The sequence below is a fragment of the Peromyscus maniculatus genome, chromosome 11, assembly GCF_049852395.1.
Source record: "Peromyscus maniculatus bairdii isolate BWxNUB_F1_BW_parent chromosome 11, HU_Pman_BW_mat_3.1, whole genome shotgun sequence".
Classification (NCBI taxonomy): domain Eukaryota; kingdom Metazoa; phylum Chordata; class Mammalia; order Rodentia; family Cricetidae; genus Peromyscus; species Peromyscus maniculatus.
This window is the reverse complement of record NC_134862.1, coordinates 8,358,037-8,380,749: the sequence shown is the minus strand read 5'-3', so window position 1 is coordinate 8,380,749 and position 22,713 is coordinate 8,358,037. Positions and strand designations below refer to the sequence as shown.

General features: G+C 45.8%; 1 protein-coding gene across 13 annotated transcripts in view; it reads left to right on the top strand.

The window, feature by feature from the left end:
- The window catches only part of Clasp1 (cytoplasmic linker associated protein 1), a 231,372-nt gene that overhangs the window by 128,830 nt on the left and 79,829 nt on the right, over positions 1–22,713 (top strand). For 8 of the 13 annotated variants that reach the window (XM_076547174.1, XM_076547176.1, XM_076547172.1 and 5 more), the window contains 11 exons: positions 1,041–1,186; positions 2,055–2,190; positions 3,339–3,409; positions 3,998–4,057; positions 5,675–5,752; positions 6,706–6,873; positions 7,439–7,488; positions 8,170–8,340; positions 17,415–17,522; positions 19,286–19,312; positions 21,222–21,389. In XM_076547174.1, coding sequence (XP_076403289.1) covers positions 1,041–1,186; positions 2,055–2,190; positions 3,339–3,409; positions 3,998–4,057; positions 5,675–5,752; positions 6,706–6,873; positions 7,439–7,488; positions 8,170–8,340; positions 17,415–17,522; positions 19,286–19,312; positions 21,222–21,389 — 1,183 coding nt within the window. Of the gene's footprint in view, positions 1–1,040; positions 1,187–2,054; positions 2,191–3,338; positions 3,410–3,997; positions 4,058–5,674; positions 5,753–6,705; positions 6,874–7,438; positions 7,489–8,169; positions 8,341–10,118; positions 10,167–17,414; positions 17,523–19,285; positions 19,313–21,221; positions 21,390–22,713 lie in introns of all 13 variants that reach the window. The other 5 variants (XM_076547173.1, XM_076547169.1, XM_076547177.1 and 2 more) reach the window with 3 other exon arrangements.

Below are 22,713 nucleotides of genomic sequence, written 5' to 3'. Positions count from 1 at the left end.
TAAGAAAATGCTCCAAAGACATGCCCGCAGGCCAATCTGACGAAGGCAATTCAATTGAGGGCCCCTCTTCCCAGATGACTCTAGTTTATGTCAGGCTGACAAAAAATAATGATAAGAATTACATGCTGCGTAACCCAGGCTGGCCTTGAACTGGGGATCTCCTGCTTTAGCTCGTGGAATGCTAGACTTAATGGTCCTGCGCTCCCACACCCAGCCCTACTTCTGTTTTTAAAACATACCAGCTTCCTGGGAGTGGTGGCACATGCCTTCAGTCCTAGCACTCGGGAGGCAGGCGGATCTCTATGAGTTTAAAGCGAGCCTGGTCTACATAGAGAGTGCCAGGACAACCAGGGCTCCATAGAGAGACGCTGTCTCAAAAGCAAGCAAACAAATGAAAACCAAAAACCCCAGCAACTTAAGGGCTAGAAATGGCTCAGCAGTTGAGAGCACCACTGCCCGGACTCCGGTTCTGGGCACCAATGCCCTTTTCTGGCCTCCATGGCGCCTGCGTCCTCGTAGTGCACACAGACTCATGCAGGCACACACGTACACCTAAGAGGTTTTTCTTAAGGCAATCATATTTATCATGGTTGCTGTATTTTAAAATGGAGTCTTAGTTGTGATTTAATTTGTACATTATATATTAGGTAATAACTACCTGTCCAAATTGTCTTTGCAAAAGTGGTTTCTAGGAGCTAGAGATATAAATCCAGCAGTTAAGAGTACCTGCTGTTCTTACAGAGGACCTTAATTTGGTTCCCAGCACCCATATCAGGTGGCTTATTACCACCTGTAACTCCAGCTCCAGGGGATGTGATACCCTTTTCTGGCCTCTCAGCAGGCCCCTGCACAGATGTGGCACACACACACACACACACACACACACACACACACACACACACACACACAAATCTTTTTTTACAATTGGTTCCTATCATCAGTTAACTTTTATGTTTATATCTATATTAATGGCTTTTTGTTATGTAGATTCAGTGTTTAGCAATGTTTTCCACACCTCTGACTTTTCTCTGTCCCATTAGCTAAAAAAGATGAGGTCGTTGCTTTTGGCTGGGGCTGCTGAGTACGATAACTTCTTTCAACACTTGCGTCTTCTGGATGGAGCCTTTAAACTCTCTGCCAAAGACCTGCGGTCTCAGGTAGTGCGGGAAGCTTGCATCACATTGGGGTAAGGACTGCGACACGCTCCATTCCCCTACACTGGACCATAGGCTCTCTGGGAGCTTTAGAGAGAACTGCTTGGGCATGTCTGTGAGGTCACCTCTAGTCGGTCTGCTAACACTTATGTCCACACTGTTAGAGTAGCTGCTGCCCACTGGTGTAGAGCATTGGATTTTAAATTTTACTCACTGACATAGCTCATATTGTACTATTAATAGAAAAAAAAAAAAAGAAATTGTATGGAATTCTGTCTTTGAGATCTTTTCATGATCTTTTGCCTCCAGGATATATGTGCATTAGGATACGTGTTTATTTCTCAAAGCAATAAAGTAAATGCAGGGCCGTGGGTACCGTTAGTGCTGGAGCACCTGCCTAACCTGCAGAACCTCAGCTCAGTCCTCAGAGTTGGAGAAGGAGAAAGGATCTTGACACAATGCTACAGTGCTGTTTTAGCTTTAGCGAAACTTCAGTGTTGTGATTACATGCGTCAGAATGTTGAAGTTGTAGCCACGGCAGCTGCAAGCATTATACTGTGTAAAGTTTTAGAGTAGGCAGATCTTAAAGCTTCATGTTTTATATGCAAAACAAAAATAAGATCAAAGGGGGCAAGTGTTGTGTTCATGGCAAGTAAGTCTTCATGTAAGTCTTTGGTGTTGGAGTTGTTCTTTGCTCTTTTAATATGTTTTTGGAAATTATTAAGAAAAATGTGTTGGCTGATGGCTTTACCAAGTTCTGTACTTGTTCACTGTAAGTTCATTTTTAAGGTGTCTCTGACCCTTGCCTTTTATCTGTCTCTAGAGAACTGTGAAGGAGGGCTGTCAAATGTTGAGAGACTGTGTGAGAATGTGACTATAGCTGGTCCTTTCTTGTTACAGGCATCTGTCATCAGTTCTGGGAAATAAGTTTGATCATGGAGCTGAAGCCATTATGCCAACTATCTTTAATTTAATCCCAAACAGTGCCAAAATTATGGCTACTTCTGGTGTTGTAGCTGTGAGGCTAATCATTCGGGTAAGTATGTCATGGGGCCACCAATGAAAGACCAGAGTGGTAGACCCTGCTGGCCCATGGGACATAACAGGCCCTCCTCCTGAGGGTGTCTCCATACCATTTGAGTCTGTCTCCACATGCAACAGCTGCGTCTCTTTCCCACGAATGGAGATGTCCAAAGCTGCAGGGTTTGTGCTGTGTCTTGTGGGCTGGCTGGCGCAGTCACTGAGGGGCACATTTTTGACTCACCTGCCATTGGTCCCAAGTACTTAACTGTCCAAAGCATCTATCTGTCTTTTGTCTCCCCCTCCATCACGTCTGTTCTTCCTTCCGTGTTAGCTGTTTGTGCTTATGGTTGCTGTTTCCCTGAAACTCATTTTACTAATTGCAGCTTCATTTGAGTTTTCTGGCACCTAATGTAAGCAGCGGCCAGGTGGTAATAATCCTCATGCGTGTTTTCAGGAAGAGTAGTTCATGAAGGCTTCAAAAGACCTTTTCTCTACTTCCTCCTCTTGGCTACCCTCAAGGCAGCTGCCTACCATCAAGCCCAAGGACCTGAGTTCAAGCCTCAGGACCCACATGGTGAAGGGAGAACCAACTCCCACAAGTTACCTCTGACCTCTACACATGTGCCGTCACACACACACACACACACACACACACACACACACACACACACACACACACACACAATAAATAAATAAACAAACAAATAGATAGATAGATAGATAGATAGATAACTGTAATTTTAAAAATCTTGAAACTCTACAGCATGTCCCCAGTCCCCCCAGGATACTTAGTATCATCTTCATCCTTACTGTTTCCCCTTCCCTTACTTGTAATAGTAAAGCCAAAGCCATTGCATTTTCCACTGAAACAGTGTTAGGATGGCTCAGCAGGACGAGGCCCTGTGAATGCACACTGTCTCAGCCACTCGGATGCTTCAGTGACATCAGACTTGTGTGACTCCAGACTGCATCCTGTGGTCTGTCCTGGCCCTGTCAGTTCTCTAGTGGCCTGTGTGTGACATTTCAGGGAATTCTGTCTCCTTCTTCAACACTGAAGAACTTTAGACTGAATGTCCACATGCTGTGGGTCATGTGTTCTGTTGCGTCTTGTTCCGGGTCTGTGTTTCAGGTGCTCAGCTCTGTTTTCCTCCTTCTCCACAGCACACGCACATCCCTCGGCTAATCCCTGTCATAACAAGCAACTGTACCTCTAAGTCTGTCGCAGTTAGAAGGTACGTGTTGGGAGTTCCTCTTAATTATCTTGCAAGTCTCTAAAACCAAGATGAACACCAGATCTCCTCCATGGATAAAGTTTCACATTTGAAGTTACTATTTAAGATCACTGTAACAGCTGCTTCTTGGTCCAAGATCAGTAAAATGCTCTGTGGCTGGCAAGATGGTTCAGTGGGTAAAGGTACTTGTCACCAATCCTTAATGATCATCCCCAGGACTCTCAAAAGTTGTCTCTGGCATGTGTGATCATGTGTGCATACATACACACACACAATTAAGATCTTAAAAATATTTTAAAGATCTTAATATTTTGCAAGGGGGAAGAGAGAGAGAGAGAGAATATATGAGTGTGTGTGTGTGTGTGTGTGTGTGTGTGTGTGTGTGTGTGTGTGTGTGTGTGTGTGTTACCCTCAGAACCACCTTGCTGGCCTAGTCTTTGCTTATTTCTGATTCTTCTTTACCCCTCCTCCCCCCCCCCCTTAAATGAAGCTTACCTACTCAAAAGATAAACTGGTTGATCTAAGCTGTTTTCTTTTCCCCAACAGACCCCTTACTAAGTTCTGTGTTTCTTCCTTACCACATTTCAGGCGCTGTTTTGAATTTTTAGATTTACTTTTACAAGAATGGCAGACACATTCACTAGAAAGGTGAGCATCTGTGATTCACAACCGTTGTCTGACCTGTGAGTCCTGGGGGGCAGTGCCGCAGCAAGTGGTCCCCCATTTGTGTAAGGAAGGGGTGACTGTCGTTTCTACTGATGTGAGCCGCTTCATACTGGAGAAGCTTTAGGGAACATCATCCTTGCAGGTACTAGTGTGATACGGCTTGTGTAGTTCCGTGGGGTGCTTGCCTAGCGTGTCAGAGGTCCTGTCCCATCCTCAGTCTTAACTAAACTGTGCCTGTAATCCCAGTGAGAGGAGGGGTGGGGGAGGTGAGAGGGTAAAGAGGACAGACAGAAGGGGTGGAGTTTAAGGTCATCCTCTCTCCAGCTGGCAGTGTGCATTACCATCGTTACGTGGTAGGGGGCAGTATCGGTACAGGTTCTGTTGGCAGCTTCCTGAGGGTTTAGAGCTGCCCTCATCTGATACTTTGCAGGAATTTCACTCACTTGAGAAGGTTTTTAATTCCCTGTCATTGGTCAGCTGTTGTCTTTATGGCAGTTTGTAGCAGATTACTTTTACGTATCAGAATTGAAAAGTAGCACTGTGTCAGGATTTCTGAACAACCATGTACCTATTCATTTTCTTTGATACTTTTAGTTCCTGTCAGTTTTAGGTACCTGTTCTTCTGAGTTTGGAGGCAGTGGGTGGTAGTATTGTGCCCGAGTTTTGAATGGGCATCATAGTTTGTCAACCATTTTTCATCATATTGATAATAGACGCTAGGGAATTCATCCCAGTGATTACAGAAATCAAAACTAAGACTCAGTCCAAACTCCTAAGCAAAATTCTGATCGGAAGCACTGGTTTTCAGAAACTGAGGCTGTCTGCCAACTGAGAAAAGAGCAGGAGTTTGAAAGTTCTTGCAGAGGTCTGGTGTTTGTTAGTCATGGAGACAGTATTTTTTGGAAGTGTTATCTTTATTGTTTAAGGAGATTTTCCCATTATAACATGCACATCACTGGCCACTTTTTCCCTGGACATCTTCATGTCATCCTGGCCAAGATATATATTTTTCCTCTTAATAAGCAAAGGGCTGAGAGATAAGCACACTACATTAATTGAGGCGCAGGCCACAGATAACATGGATGATGCATGAAAAGTGTAGAGCTTGTTTGGTCCTCAAAAGCTAAATAAGTATGGTTCAAAAAGACATTAGTTGTGATTTAAAAATAGTGCTATCCGGGGCTGGAGAGATGGCTCCGTGGTTAAGAGCACTGTCTGCTCTTTCAGAGGTCCCAGGTTCAATTCCCAGCACCCACATGGCAGCTCACAACTGTCTGTGACTCCAGTTCCAGGGGATCCGACACCTTCACACAGACGTACATACAGGCAAAACATCGATGCACATAAAATAAAAATAAATATGAAAAAAATAGTGCTATCCACATCCTTCTTCGAGAGTAGGGTGGTGATGGGGAAGAGGGCAATGTGGAAAGGGGGTGGGGCATGTTCTTAGCCGCTGAGCTGTGTTTTAACTGCCTAGCTTTGGCATGAAGCCAGCAGACCCACATGGCTGCTTTGAACTTGACTCCACAAGCCTGTTTTCACCACTGAAAGTTGTGTGCTTAATGACTGCTATTGCTCTTTTTCCTAACTGTCTAGACACATATCAGTATTAGCGGAAACAATAAAGAAAGGAATACATGATGCTGATTCTGAAGCCAGAATAGAAGCCAGAAAGTAAGTTTCTGTTGATCCCCGCTCACCTCTCAGACCCACTCTAGGGACTGTCTTACTCAACCCTATCGGTTCCTTCAGCATATTTTGTTAGTGGTACCTGTTACGTGTGACTCCAGAAGTCCACTTTAGTGTCTTTCTCTAAGTTTTTATTGACGTTTTGCTCTGTAGGTGGTTGCCGAAGTAGGACTGAAGTTGACAATAGGATGCTTGTTTTCAAACTTAAGACAAATCATAAGTCAGTGCTGGTTCCAATTCTGTGTGTTCATTCACTAAACTATTCAAAGCCATACAACCCAGTGTTCCTTACCACGTTACTGTGGGAGATGACAGCCACAGGGCCTTCTCTTCTTGGCATCATGTTTGAAAACATGAAATGGTCACTTAGCAAGCATGAGTCATGGGAGGGGGAGTTGGATTGACTGATGCCTGGGTTGTCATGGTGATGCTTCAGTCATATGGTACAGCCCTCCATCCAGGACCTCCCTGGAGATCATAAGATCTTGCAACTTAGAACCTTTAATTCCTATTTTATAAGTGAGACAGCAGCTCAGAGAGGTCAGGTAACTTCTCCAGCACCCAAAGCTGACAAGGAGCGAGATGGCTCAACCGGTAAAGGCACTGGCCCCCAAGCCTGCGGACCCGGGTTCAGTCCCCGGAACCCACACAGTGGAAGGAGAGAACTGACGCCTACAGTTGTCCTCTTGTCCCCACGTGTGTGCGTGGCACCGCCACCCCACCTGCACGTAGACAAACAAGTCAGAGGGCTTTTCCGATTTAAGCTGTAAGTTGTAAAGCCAGGACTTGCCCGAGGCCTCCTGTGTTAGTTCTCTGGCCTTGTGCCTGTCACTCCTCTGAGCGGGGAATTGGAGGCCGCGAATCCCAAAGATGCTGCATTAGTATATTGGGCTCAGCAGGGTCCTCTGACTAGCCCGGGGGTTCGTCATTTTTCCTAGGTGCTACTGGGGTTTCCACAGTCACTTCAGCCGAGAAGCAGAGCACTTGTATCACACTCTAGAGTCCTCCTACCAGAAAGCCTTGCAATCCCACTTGAAGAACTCGGACAGCATCGTGTCTCTGCCTCAGTCGGACCGATCTTCCTCCAGCTCTCAAGAGAGTCTCAAGTAAGGGCCTTGGCTTTGCTGACCACAGTGCGGTTTGTGTGTGTAAAAGTTCGCTACACAGAAGCGTACATTGAGGCTGTGTTTTTACCTGAGGACCTGCTCTAGCTCCCCGGGCGTCAAGGTAGACTCTGGTTCTAGGTAAGGTATGTCTGGGAGGTGAGAAACTTGGCCTTGGACTCTGCCACAGACTCTTCCTTTTCTGTCATAGCAGAATGAGCTATAGAGCACCATGAGCTGTACACATTAATGCATCCGGCAGGCCTCCAAGAGGATGTGAGTGCTGCCCGGAGACAGGTTCAGAAAGGGAGCTTCAAGACAGGGGACTTCGCCGGCAGCATGTCTGCCCTGCACTTCTGACTTCTGCCCTGTTATTGTTTTGTTCTGTTGGGAAGGTCGTTCATCCCAAACATAATGTTAACGCGCTGTCAGATGGGGGGTGGGTAAGATAATGCATTGTCTGAGGAGTTGCGAGGACCCCGAGCATCTTCACACACTCTGGCTCTGTGGTTGTGTCAGCACAGATCAAGCACACTTTTGGTAACACGGTTATGCATGCCTTTTGCAGCCGGCCCCTTTCTGCCAAGAGAAGTCCCACCGGCAGCACCACGTCCAGAGGTAAGAGCTTGGCCACAGAGCCACAGAGCCACAGAGCCACGGAAACGCAGCGGTGGGGGGCCTGCTCCTGCCTGCCCTGGGTGGGCTGCTCATCTCCTGAGGCTGCATTCAGGGACGCTGGGGCCTGCTCTCAGCCCACTCAGTTGGGAGTCATGTGCTACACTGCCATCTGCTGCGACTCCTCGGTGGGGCTCCACTTCACCATGGCCCCCTGTTTACATTGTCTGGGTGGCTAGGCAGGCAGAAATCAGGCTCTGCGGCCTCTCCTCCCTCCCTCCCTTCCTCCCTCCCTCCCTCCCTGCAGCCACAAGTCCTTTTGCTCCCCGGCTCACATAAACGGAGAGTGAGAGCAGCAGTCTGGTGGCTGTTAGAAGCTGGGAAGGGGTGTGTTTCCTGAGAGGGCATAGCTAGATGGGGACGCTTGCTTTATTTCCTAAGTGGGCCATAACCTGAGACTTAGAGTTTTCCATTCCTAGAACACCTCACAGGCAAGGTTACTGTGCTTTTCTTTGCATCGCATGAACTCTGGGGCAGTGAGGTACTTCCTCCCTCCCGTGGGCACCGACACGTGTTACAGCTTAGTGTTTGTCTCTAAGAAAAGCAGAGCAGCAGCATGTAACAGTATGTGTTTGAAATCCCACGTGGTCAGTCCTCCTGACTTCTCTTCCTTTACCACTAAAGGCTCCACAGTTAGTACCAAATCTGTGTCAACGACAGGATCCCTCCAGCGGTCTCGAAGTGACATCGACGTGAACGCAGCCGCCAGTGCCAAATCCAAAGTCTCCTCATCCTCAGGCTCCACCGCCTTCAGCTCTGCGGCAGCGCTGCCCCCAGGGTCCTATGCATCTTTAGGTAACCAGGCTCCCTCCTGTCCCGCTGCCCGTGACCCTGGCCTCTCGGCAGATTGCAGGCCTCTGGGGCTGAGGGAAGCCTCACTGTTGCAAGGTGGTCAGAAGAATAAGTAACGGCACTCAGGGATCGTTCCCAGCCGCCCTCTGTCCAGTGTCCCTATTCTCTGGGGTATCAGCCTGTTCCGTAAGGACGTGTATGCTTTCAGGCTGTGTGGTCCTCGGGTCCTCTTTTCTACAGCAAGTCCTGCCCCACCCAAGCCACTGCCCTATTGCCCGCATTGGCTTCCCCTCCTACCTGGGGGAACAGAGCCAGATGGCTTAGTGAGGACTCAGGTTTCCTGTAGGTGAGGGTCTCTTAGAGTGGAGGGTGGGTGACAGGGGGAATCTAAATGAATGTGGTGGACCTTAGGTGGACTTAAGCACAGTTGTACAAGTGTTCTGCCCTACATGTGGCCTGAGGGGCGTACACCCATACGCTAATGACTGCTCCAAAGAATTGTTCCTGTTTTCCAAATTTTTGACATCTAACATAATGGTAGGTGCTGACACTGAACACCCTCTCTGTGCCAGGCTGGTGGTGTATGTCATTGTATTTTTATAAACGTGAGATAGTGGATCCACCCCCAATCCGGAGGACCTGGCTTAATTTTAACCCCCCCGAGAACCAGGCTACTCATTCGTCCCATTAGGGATTTCAAGGTTACTGCCAAGCTGATGTTCTGAAGCGCTTTGAGATTGGAAGCATGGGGACGGAAAGGTAGCCAAAGAAGGTGCCGCTTGTTCCCTGTCACCATGAGCAGGCTGTGCAAGTGACCAGTGACCTTGTGGTGATGGTAGCCGCCTGATTCAGACACAAGTTGAATGGTCAGTGGTGTTACCTGAAGGTCCTTTGTAAATGATTGTCCTTCAAGGTAGAAGGACGTAGAGCTGACATAAGAACACTGTTCACTTGAGACGGGGTTTGTCCTGGAACCGAGTGGCCAGGCAGTCCAATTCCCCTGAGCGCAGACATTCTCTTGAAAAGAGGCCCAATATGGGTTCTCTTCTTCCCCGTGGTAACTACTGCACCATTAATATGTAAGTATTAAGGTGGTGTTTTGTAATATTTGGTGAAGGGAGAAGCCACGGGCGCTCCCTCCCATGGTGAACAAGTTGTAATGTATTTACAAGGGTGTCAATACTTTTGGTCTACTTTTACTTTTTTTCTTTTGTTGTTTGTTTTATTTTTATTTTTGTTTTTGTTTTTGAGACAGGGCCCTACTGTGTAGCCCCAGCTGGCCTGGAACTCACTATGTAGACCAAGCTGGCCTCCAGCTCACGGAGGTCAGCTTGCCTCTGCCTCCCATAAGGTGTGCCTGGCTCACCTTTAGTATTTTTAGTTAGCATTTGCTTGACTGTTTTCTGCCAGCCGTTAGTAGCATATCCAGGATCCTTACTTGCTTGTGTACACTGGGGTATTTAGTTGAGGCCTGATTAGATTCCCCGAGTGCTGATGGAAGCCCCAGGAGTTTGGTCTGGCACCAGACGGACGACCCTTCAGCAGCACTGAGGACATTCTCTAGCTCGGGGCCTCCTCCCTAGACAAGAGTGCAGCACTGACTGTTCCCTCCTTCCCCAGTTCCCTTGGCCTTACCCCACCCCCACCCCCACATGCTACTTGAGCAAAAGTGAAGTAGGGCATAGTTTTGACGCTGCGTCCAGGCCCCACTTAGGTTGACCGTGACATGCGACTTGTAAACGTGGAGCATTAAAGCTGATAACCGTTTTCCAAACTTCTAGAGTCCAGACACGTGAGGGAAGACTTGGAGTACATAGGCCTGGATGCAGGTACCAAACGCGTCAGCTGCCGCTGCTGCTGGGCGTGTAGTTGGGATAGGCCTTGCTACAGCCTCTCAGCTTCTCACTGATTCTGCTCTTGGGGTGACTCCTTAGAACCTGGACTAGTTGCTCCTCTACGCCCCTTCTCCTGCTACGACTTCCAGGGACTGGGAACTTGGAGGATAACGCAGTTGACGCAATGGAGAGCCTGAGCCACACGTGTCGACTGTGGCACAGCTGTGGGTCACTGTTCTGTTTTGCTTTGCAGAGGCAAATCCTGTTCCTCCAGACTGAGCTAACCCTGCTGAGGGCACACTTAGCGGGCTTCCACCTCCACTCTGCGTTTGAACGTGTTTCCCTTTTGGCTTTGTTTGAAAGTGTACATTTTGCTTTTTGAGTAGCTAATAACATTCTGCTTTTTAATTTTCTGACTGTCACTAACTGTTCCCTGTTGTCCCCTCCCTTGTTTTTTAATTGGCTTAAAGACGGTACTGCCACTAAAGCGGAGGGTAAGCGCTTTGTCTCTGTGATTGAGGTGTGTGTCTCTCTGGTCCTCTGTTCCCACCGAGTGCTTCCTGGTGCCCACGTGTCCTCACTGAGGTCCCTGCATGATGTGTTGCACGATGTCCCGCCCTCTTTCTCACTCTGTCCCCAGCGGCTCCTGGCCCTCCCTCTACCTCCGCTCTCCCCCCTTTCCTGTTTAATCTTTGTTCTGGTGAATCAGGGCACTGAAGGGTGCTGAGGGTGGCGACAGTGCCGAGGCCACGCCAGGGAGGAATATTGGACGTCACCTTGTATGCCACGGCCTTGGGGTGTGTTGCTCATGACGCCTCCACATGAGCTTCACTTTCTTCTTTGTGCTTCGTGGGCCCCTCGGGTTCGTCTCTCCGGTTTTGAAAGTGAACGTCCGTGTCCAGTCCTCGGGTTCAGTGTCCTCAGCCATAGACATTCTTAACGGTGCTTTCCTCTCCTGTGAAGGGCAGCACTGAAGCACGCGGCGCTGTTTTTATCTGTGTCACTGTCGCGTGCCCGTTAGTTCATTTCCACACACCGATCCTCTCACGGGCCACATGGTGACAGCCCTCTCCGCTGAGCTCTGCAGTCCACACCCGGAGAGAAATGGCCGCGTCCACGTCCCCTTGACGCACAGTTTAGGCCAAGAAGCTCCTGCTGAGTTCTTGCCTTGTTCTTTGAACTGGACACAGCCGGTGGACTCTGTGCTCACCTTACTTTAGCATCTGTTAGGCAACGTTATCCTTTCCCAAGATTCCTGGGTAGGAAAGAGGATAAGACTTCAACAGTTGCATTTAGAGAAGTGTTGCCTGTTTGAGACAGTGGCTGGGACCCCCGCCCTCCAGATAGTGCCTTCAGCAATCAAGAAGAGCCCGTTTAGTTTGTAACTGTGAAATGGCCACCATGGAAAGCAGTCTAGGTTTGAGCAGGGTAGCTTTCTGTAGCTTTTAAAGTTTATTTGTTATTGTGTATGTATGGTGTGTGTATGAGTGATGGACAATTTTCAAGGGAGTCAGTTCTGTCCTTCCATTATGCGGAATCCCTGGGAATTGAACTCAGGTTGTCTCACTTGTATGGCGAGAACTTTAACCATTGAGTGCTCTCACTTGCCCCAGCCGAGTCTTCTTATGTATGCTCTCATTTTGTTTGGAGCTGGGGTCTCGTGTAGCCAAGGTTGACCTTACAGTCTGATCCTCCTCCCAGGTGAGGCCTAAGTGACAGTTGTGCCCACCACGCCCACAGGGTTTTGAGCATGCCAAGCCAGCATTTTGCCAACCAAGCTACATCCTCAGCCATACTATTCCTGAGGTCATAGTCTAGGTTCTTGGGAGTCAGGAAAGAGGATAGACATAAATATTTTGAATTACATTTATTTACTGGTGCGTGTGTGCACACGCTCAAGTGTAAGTGTGAGCACAGAAGCGAGAGGATGACTTGTGAGGCTAGGTTCTCTCCTTTCATTGTGTGGCCCAGGGACTAAACTCAGATCATGAGACTTGGTGGCAAGCACCTTTACCTCCCGAGTCATCTCGCCAGCCAAGGAATAGAATTTTTAAGAAGTGCATAGTCCCAAGATCCATATTTCTCAGACATGTCTCATGATAAGAATTACCTAGATGCTTACAAGAGAGACAGACAGATAGACAGACGTCCTGGGTATTTCCTCTGAAGATACTGATTAAGTCAGAAGGATCTAGAGAAGCTGAACTTGAAGTCTTGCTGGTGATTCTCAAGGTTGGACAGATGTGTGAAATGGATGGACACCCAGCTGAAGCTTTTATTTGGATTAACCAAAGGCTATGGCTGGGTGTAGTTTTGATGCTGTGTGATTATTTTCTTGTTCACAGATAGTAGTACTTTCTGGTCCTCCAAAGAAACTATCCTATGTTTCCTTGTCCTGGATGGAAGGGAAATAGAAAATGAGAATAGAATAGAATAGAATAGAATAGAATAGAATAGAATAGAATAGAATAGAATAGAATAGAATAGAATAGAATAGAATAGAATAGAATAGAATAGAATAGAATAGAATAGAATAGAATAGAATAGAATAGAATGGAATAGACAGAATGGAATGGAATAGAATAGAACAGAGCTGACTAGAATGGAATAGACAGAAAAGAATAGAATTTCGTGTCGGTCATTTGCAATAAAATGTCTGTTTTATTGCTGTTGCTGCAATAAAATGTCATGACAAAAAGTGACTTAAATGGAAGGAATTTGGGCTTTGGATTCCAGAGGGAGAGTCCATAATGGTGGGCGAGGCGTTGAGCAGGAAGTCAGAGATCACATCTCAGAAGGTCACAGTTCCCAAGGAGCCTCCATGATGGAGAACACAGATGTCTCTGTGCAGACAAGCTGTCCCTATTCTGTTGTTTCAGCTGTGAAACTCAGAGAGCTGGTCATGCTAAAACAAGCTGCCAGTGGCGAGAAAGGGCTGTTAGCTGTGTGTGATAGGTATGCTTTCGATCCCACCACTCGGGAGGCAGAGGCAAGTAGATCTTGGTGTGTTCAAGGCTAGCCTGGCATATACAGCAAGTTCCATGCTACCAAGGGCTACATAGTCAGGTCCTGTCTCAAGGTGGGGTGGGGGTAGGGGCGCAAATGCAGCAATACCACTTGGTACCCTTCTCAGGGTTTCTCATCTGAGCTGCTGCTGCTGCTCTTTTTCTTCTTCGTCTGTCTCTTCCTCTTCTTCCTCTCCTCCTTTTTCCTCCTCCTTATCCTTCACAAATTCATATGTGTGAGGGTTTACATGCACGTGTGTGTTGAGGCCCAAAGTTGACATCTAGTGTCTTCCTCATTTGCTCTCCAACTTGCTTATTAAGATGAGGTCTCTTGCTGAACCCAGAGATCTCTGGTTCTTTCTAGTCTGGCTAGCCAGCTCACCCTGGGATCCTGTGTCTACAGTTTTACCATTTATTAAAGACAAAAAGCACATTTGTATACAAATGAGACAAATGTACTTATTTACTTTTCTGTAAAGAAGGAAATCTTGCCTGAATGATTGGTAGTGCAGAACACAGAGCGTTGTCAACACTTTTCAGAACTGATTGTTACGTAGATCACCACTTTCCATAGTACAAGATGGCGTAAGTATGTCTGGGGCCATTTCGGAAATCATCACAAATTCTGTCCCAACCCCAGGTGAAATTCACTGAGAAGATTTTAGCTAACTCAAGCCAGCAAGTCAAACATTGATCTTTACAGTCAGACATTCTCTAAATAAATCAATAAATGAAGTCAGACATTCTCGTCAGTACACTCCACCAATAGACTAATATGATTTTTACATGAGAGATGATGGTAAGAAAATTTGAGAAATCTTGACCTTGTTTCTGTAAGAGCAGAGAAATTAGTATATGGAAAAAAAAAACAACAACACAAAACTTTATGGCTCATGACATACTACAGGCAGAGCCAAATGAGCGCAGCCAGAGACTTCATTATGAGTTTGACTTTGAATTCAATTTTTGGTTTGACTATTCATCAGCTGATTTACTGTTCAGTTTCTTCACAATCCCCACAGTTAGTTATGGGTCCACAGTAAGAGGCTCTGGGCTGCATACCTGTAAGTCCGATTTAGACCACAGCTTCAGGCTCCCATGATTTAGGTAGGGTCTTTTCCAGAATAAGAATTCTTAGCAATGTTAGAATGCTGTGAAATTGGAATATTCTTCCTTGATTCCTTGAATGCTGAAGGCTTAACCCTTCCTAAATTCCTTGCTTCTCCCAGTGTCTGCTCTTTTTATCTAGATTTGGTGCATCCCTGGCTCCTCCCTCTAAGTCTACAGTTTTTCCCTCTTTGTTCTACAGTTACTGAATTACTCTTACTCTTCTCACTTGGACTGGCTTTGCCCCCTTTCACACTGTTCTGTCATTTAGTCATAGCACACAATTGAAGCATCATGTTCTCGTAGTTTGCTGTGTTGGTGTAGTAGCTGGTGATTCTCTTGAAGACCACAAAACGTGTTTTTCTTTAAAGCATCTTTAGGCACTTGTAACTGCCAACTAATTAGAGTAGAAACCAGTTCCTCTCTTCCTATGAAGTAGACACAGCCCATCAGAGGCCCTACAAACTATGTAGCTACTTCTCAAAGAATTAAGGAAAGTTTTTTTAAAAAAAAAAAAAAAGGCATTTTCAGGCTGCTCCCGTAGTATAGCAGTGGGAGTGCCAGGGCACACAGAAAGCAAGACCTTGAACTCACCAAAGGTGCAAGGCGTTAGCCCGAAGCCAACCAGGATCAACAAGGGACCATACATCCCTGAAAAAGTAGATGCAGGCAAACCATCTTCAGATTGTCTTGTCGTCTTCAATGTCTTTCTTGGAGAAAACAGTCTTCTCTAATCCTTTCTGATTGAGCTCTGTACATACAGTAAGCTCAAGTTTCCATCCCTGTTGTGGGGTCTGAGACACCCTCCTGCTGTAGAATTAAGTGGTCTGGGTTTGCAGTTCCCCTGAGGACACTGAATTTTCACAGAAGGAGCTGCCCTTGGATCTGTCCCTTAGGCTCTCCGTGTATTCTGTCAGCAGGTAGGAGAGAGGGCCGTAGGCACTGCATGTGTGAGGAGGCATCAGAGAGAGAGACAAAATGAACCCTAAAGGACTTTAGAGTCAGCTGTGGAACGTCAAATACCTACGTAAGGCGTGCAAAAGAAATACGAAATTTGCATTTTTTAAGTGGGTGAAATACATAGAATTTAGTGGCCAAAATGATCCCCCCCAGTTGAGAACTCACTGCCCATGCAGAGTAAGTAAGCAATGCAGCCATCCAGCTCCAGGTGCCGTGAGTACAGGGTCCAGGTAGAAGGTGGCAAAGCTGGCTAAACCGTTGGCTGACCCTGAGGCCCGTGGGCATTCATGTCACAACTGCAGTGCAGAGCAGGATACATACGCCTGCATCACTGGCCAGCAAAAGGCAGCTTTACTGGAAAGAGACAAGAGGGCGTTTTGTGTTCATATGTGTGCGTGCGTGCGTGCGTGCATGCGTGCGTGCGTGCGTGTCGGGGGTGCCTCCAGGCCTTGCCTGACAGTCTGTCAATGAGGTGTACCCCTAAACCCAGCATTTAAAAAATCTCTTGAGTCACCGCTGCTTCCCTGCTTCTGTTCACTTTGTGTTCCATGAGTAAGACAGCACAATAAAGGCAAATAAATGAAACCGTGTCATTTGAAAAAACTGATGGCTGGCTTATTTTATAGATTGGGTAACTGCAGATCTACATACAAGTTAATGAAAAGTCTAGCAAAAGTCCTAAACTTAAGGTCAGAATGTTATGATTAAAAGCCAGGTGTAGTGGCTGGCATATGACTGTAAATCCCAGGACTCAGGAGGTTGAGGCAGGAGGATTGCTGTGAGTTTGAGGCCAGTCTGAACTACATAACAAATACCAGGTCAGCTTGGACTGCCTAGCAAAGCCCTGCCTCAAGAAACGTGTGTGTGTGTGTGTGTGTGTGTGTGTGTGTGTGTGTGTGTGTGTGTGTGTGTGTGTGTGTGTTTGTATACATATATATGTGAATGACACATTATATGTTAGCAAAATAAATCTAAAAGTACTTTTTGTAATTAAAGTACCTTTGCCTGAGTATAAAAACTGAAGTAGAGCTTTGAGAGAGGCATTGTAAATTAGTAAGAAAAGGGTTGAGGAAATTTATTTGAGAATTAGACATATTGAAAAGATAAAATCTCTCCTTGGTCCATATGAAAAATCCATTCCACAAGTGTACTCACAAACTGAATAAATATATTCAAAAAATATATTTTGTAATTTTTAAATCCCATTATAATTTTAATTTTAAATCTGCAAAACAGTGGCATATGTTTCTTGATCATGCAAGTGTATTTATCCATAAAAAGAAAAGAAAAGAAGAAATTTTGAGTCCTGAGCACTAGTTAGGACCATGTTACCAAATGCTGAAAAGTGAGAGTCCTCAAGAGGGATTTAATTCTCAAGCTTCGTGGGTACGGGTGTTCATTTAAAAAGTGTTTGTGTGTGTGACCTAAGCATTACACTTGTAATAACTTTAAGTAGATTGCTTTCTCGTGCTCATTTTGCCCATTGCCGCCTTGGGTTTGCTGGGTGCCTCACCTCTGCCCGGCGTGTGAACTGGACGGACTTCTCCCCTGCTGTCCTCTTCCTTGTCTGTACGCTGCTGTGACAATTACGATTTGACAGAGATCGTAGTTCTCAGAAGAATACATAATGCAGCCTTTTAGTAAATGTCCGGTAGGAAATGTAGCCCAGGCTGGCCTCAAAGTTACTGTGTAGCCAAGAGTAACCTGACCTCCTCATCCTCCTGCCTCTCCTCCCGAGTACCAGAATCACAGGTGTGTGCCACCGTACCCAGCCTACGTGTCTTTATAAACCTTACTGAGGTCACTGGTTCCACCCTCCACCCCAGTGCTGCGTCTTCTCGGGGCTTGTTTCTGCCTTCTTCCTCTGCGAGCTTCCTCTGATGCTGGGATGGTGTCCGTCATGTCCAGTTCTAGTTGGCTTATGGAGAAAGGCATTCAGTGCTTCCTTGAATCCAGAGACGCCTTGTGGGGAATTCAAAACCACACTCCTCTCTGCTCATCCTGCTGTGGTCCCTCTGGTGTCTAGCTCTTGTGGGGGACCTGGCTGACAGAAGGGCCAGCTCCCTGAGTGGTCAGCCGCGTCAGTGCCCTGTGCTTGTGGTGTGGGTGCTTACACAGGTCGCACTGGCTGAAGGTGTTATGAAAACACTGTTTCTGCTGTATCCTCCAGGTCGGATCCGCACAAGACGGCAAAGCTCGGGGAGTACCACCAATGTTGCCTCCACACCCTCGGACAGTCGGGGCCGCAGTCGCGCCAAAGTGGTTTCCCAGTCTCAGCGTAAGCAGTGTGCTTTGTGCTTTGGTTCCCTTAAGCTTCCCTTAGTAGCACAGCCCACAGCTGGACAGACTTCCAGCAGCTCTGAGACACTCTGTCACCACACTGCTAGGCAGGCTTACAAAATGGAACGTCCCAAGCGTGCTTTGGTCTCCTTTCCAAGTGATGCTTATTCCATGGACTGAGCAGCTGGCTCTGAAGTGCTTGAGGACCTGAGTTTGGATTTCCAGTACCCACATAAAAGGCTCGCTGCCCTGTGACACACCTGCAGTCCCAGCACTGGGCAGGTGGAGATGTCTGGATCCCTGAGGCTTGCTGCTCAGCCAGTCTAGTCTAATTGGTGAGCCTCAGACCCCAGTGAAAGACGCTGTCCGAAAAAGAAGGTAGTGGTTGAAGAAGGTACCCCACATCCTCTTCTGGCCTCCACACACACTCACACACACACACACACACTCACACACAGAAACATATCACACACACACACACACACACACTCACACACACACACTCACACACTCACACACAGGAACATATCACACACACACACACACACACTCACAGGAACATATCACACACACACACACACACTCACACACAGGAACATATCACACACACACACACACACACACAGGAACATATCACACACTCACACACACACACACACTCACACACAGGAACATATCACACACACACACACACACACACACACTCACACACAGGAACATATCACACACACTCACACACACACACACACTCACACACACACACACACACACACACTCACACTGATAGTGTTAGACATTACAACACATTTTCACATGCTATCCTGAAGTCTTTCAAGTCAAAACTTATGTAATCTATTTTTGTGGTATGATTTCCTGTAGGAATGGGAGTTGAGGGATATCTTAACATTTCTTTTTTGTTAGCTCTTGGCTGTGGCCTCTGCTTGGATTCCCCACCCCAGCTGGGTTAGTGCTGTGTCTCTCTGGCTTTAGAAATCCAAATGTCACCTGGATTTAGGAGGAGGTGAAAATTGCTTCTCTAGTGGGATTTAGGAGATTTGGGAGAGGCTTAAATCTTAAAATTCAGGAACATACTGGACCGGCCCTTGAGGCTCCTCAGTTCCACTTTGGCTAGATTGTACTCACAGGAATGGAAGCCACTAACTAGTAGCACATGATTGAGCCTACACCCCAGGCTTACACATACAAAATCATTATTTTAACAATGATTTGAATGAGGTAAATATATTTACACTACAGGAGTGAGCACACAGACATTCATAGTGGGCATCCTGATTTGGTATGTAGTGGATTTATTAATTCTAGATTTAGGGCCCTTAAGGATTGAGATATTTTAGATATTTGAAGATAAGGAAAGTCATAGACAGTCAAGGGTGAAAACAGTGCGTAACAGTGTCCCTACAGCCACTGCCATCTTGTTCAAGATGGAGGTGGGGCACAGGTGACCAAGTGCTGCTTGTTTCCCTCTTGCTAAAGCTGAGGAGGTGTGCTCTGAGAGGCAGAGGGTTCGTCTTCTCTGCATCTCTTAAGCTTGGCACATTATAGATGGATGTTTCACGAACAGACCTGGGATAAATGCTGAAACTGTGCTGTGTGTAAACCTAAGCACCCTTGGGACAGCAGCGTTTGCTGCTGTGCTTGGGAATAAGCCATTTGTGCCGTGTTGCATGCTGACCTTCTGTATTGTGTTATTGTCTTTTAATCCACTTTGTGCCTGTCCTTTGGTCTGCTCTCCTAACGAAGGATCCAGATCTGCTAACCCCGCTGGTGGTAAGCCATTTCTCTTCTTGCCTTTCTGTTGCCGTTGACACTCTGCCTCAGCCATGCTCTTTGCACAATATTAATTCTCTGTTACGCTTAATCCTTCTGCATTTCCCTGTATTTCCAAATACGAGAATTCGAAATGCATTTCTTTTTGCCCTTGACATAATTAAGTTGATTTTATGTTCAAGTCTGTTCATAATGTACATCACTGACTTCTTTTTTTTTTAAAGATTTATTATTTATTTACCACATATATAGTACGCCTGTACACCAGAAGAGGGCACCAGATCTCATTACAGATGGTTGTGAGCCATCATGTGGTGCTGGGAATTGAACTCAGGACCTCTGGAAGACCAGCCAGTGCTCTTAACCCCTGAGCCATCTCTCCAGCCCGCATCACTGACTTCTATGATGACTTTTCTTCCAAATTGTGGCTAGTTTAATCATTATTGGGTATTAATTTTCTTGTGTAGCCAACCAAGTAACTCATTTGAATGATGATAGTTTAAATGTATGAGGTATAATTTTGAGGCATATTATAAAATACATTTTTAAATATTTATAAGAAAGAGTAATTTGTGAGTAAGTGTTGTTTCAATAGAGTTTTGTTTGGTTTATTTTTTTTTCCTGGAGGTCATTCTGTTCTATAGCATAATACTTTATATTTTATGTTTTAAAATTTTACTGCCTTCTCTACTTAGGGAGATAATCTGTTAAGTAAAATGTTGCTGTTTTCTCTGAGAGAATTCTGTCCTATATTTAGCTATTAATAAAGATTAGCAGTCCCATTATTTAATTTTTATTTCTGGTTTTATTGCATATTTTTCAGGGATTTTGACCCATGAGGTTTCCTTTTTTTTTTTTTCAGATTTTTTTTTTTTGAGATTTGTTTTGAGGCTTAGTACACAGCTCATATTTATAAAATACGGGTGTTAAAATGGGGAAAAAAGGTGTTTTAGGATATCCACAGTTTGCATGTGAAGTCGCACATTATAAAATGTTAGGCAGTTGAGTATAGTTACACAAACTGAGTTTGTGGCCACAGCATCACGGAATAATGCAGGCGGGACTGGTTGTGTATGTGACCTGTTGCTAACAGATGGGTTGTCGTTGTGAGTCATGGTTGTATGTGTGTGCTTGTCATCAAATACTCCGTGCACACGAAGTTTGGATTGCTGGCTCTGTCCCTTTCCCTGAGGCTTGCTAGGCTTTCTATAGGGTCTTTTAATAGTTATGACTTTCCCATTTCTCCCTATAATCTTGTCCTTTGCCTGTTTAGTATTTCAAAGCTATGTTGTTTGGAGTTTGTATTTATTATCTTTGTGGCCAGTTATCCTTTTACCAGTGTTTGTTTCATTTATTTATTTTATCAGTTCACGGCCTGGGGGTGGGGTATAAGTCAGTAGTAGAGCACTTGGCTAGCACAAGGCTCAATCTCCAGATGGGAAAAATAAGTAGACCGAAAACTTCCTGTCTTAATAAATGAGTGGTGTCCAGCCACATCCATTTCAGCACTGGTAGATGTCTAAGAAGTTTGGTTGTATTCATATTTCTGTTTCTCCAGTGGTTATACTTAATTTCTAGGCAATCAGCTCTTTGGGGTTGTGAGTGTGGTTAGCGGGGGAGTCTTTGCAGGGTCTCCGGCCATGTACAGAGGTGTGCTGTGGTGCAGGGGCCTGGTCACTGTCAGCTTTTCTGTTAGGAGCTCCGGCTCCACTTGCAGGGTTGCTCATGGGTCTTCTGAGCAGGGATGTTAGTTTAGGATAGTAAAAGAACAGTGTTACCAACTAAAATGCTGTTTTATATCGAATTTAATGTCTCATCCAATTCGTGTGTGAAAACTTGTTTCTTTAATTGCCGTGAATTGTCATCTGCTTTCTGTTGACCTTTGACCATCATTTTGTTTCCCTCTTAGCTGGCAGCCGGTCGAGTTCCCCCGGGAAGCTGCTGGGCAGTGGCTATGGCGGACTTGCTGGGGGTTCCTCAAGAGGGCCACCTGTAACACTGTCTTCAGAAAAACGGAGCAAAATCCCCAGGAGTCAGGGATGCAGCCGAGAAACAAGTCCTAACCGGATAGGATTAGGTAAGGATTCTCCAAGACTTGAAACCTCACGCCCAGCATGGCTGTTGTCTTGGTTATGACCGCGGAGCTCTGCCTTTGAACTCAACGGCAGCTATACTTAAAAACAGGCCTTTGCTTAGTGTGCTACGCTGTACAGATTGCACTGAGATTTCATCAGACCCCACAAATGTGTGGAACTTCTGCTTCCGTCTGATGGGGTGGGAATTCATCATTTGCAGGCGCTGGAGTTGGAAGGAAGAGAGCCTTTCCTATGTAGAAGCACTGTGGCTCTTCAGTTTCCTTTCAGTGATTCATTGTATTCACTAACAAATATTAATTTTGAAAAGCATTTCAAGGCCCCTATTTTTATTTTGATTGCTAACCTAATTGGTAAAACTTACAGTAAAAGAATCTATATACTTTTGACATAATTTTGTTGAAACGTGAAAGCTAGAGATGGTATAAGTACTCACTTGAGTGCTGTTTAGTTTCTTTATAACACAGATGGGTCTCGGTACCTTACAGACATGATACATTCTGACTCATATGTTCCCTTCTAATGTGAAAAATCTTTCAAGATACAATACCAAAACATTATTTATTGCCACATCTACTTTTATTATCTGTCTGCTTCATTAAGTACAGATTTATTACTGTGAAATGAAAGTGCTGTTTCTTTAACTTTTCTTGTTGGCTTAGTGTTCATATCCATTGATTCTTCTCAACGTTTTTTTCACTTGAATGTTTACTGTATACTCTTTTTTTAGACCTAAGAATTAGAAGATAAATGAAGTAAATTTAGCTTCTCATTTCCAGACCCTTCTAATCTATTGGGAAGGGGTGGGGGCAGGTAAAACTGCATGGTGTGCTGTGGCAGGTGCTCAGGGCCCATTAGAAAGGGGACTCTTAGCTTGGTCCACTTGACCTTCTAGATTTTCTGGTGACAGGTATCCTGGAATAGGTCCTGCTTTGAAGTACAGGGAAAAGAGAAGCAGGTCCAGAGGCGGCTGGGCAAGAAGGACTGTTAGCCATGCGGGGTGGCTGGCAGTCAAGGACGGTGACCGGTAGGGCTCAGCCAGGGCCAGGTGATAAGGAGTGGGTAAGATTTGATTTGAACTCAAATTTCCAAGATGAAGGTCTGAATTGTCTCATCTGCTACTGAAACTCATCTGCATTTGGCTCAGGTTTGGTTTGGAGGACATTTTTTTTTTAAATCTAGGTGTGACTCTTCAGCTGTCTGTTCCGTTGTTGGTTCCTGAAGCTTCTGTAAGTTGTATGTGCAGGGCATTCCACTCTGCCATCTAAAATCGTCTCTTCTGTTTAGGACATTGTTTATCAGGAGCAC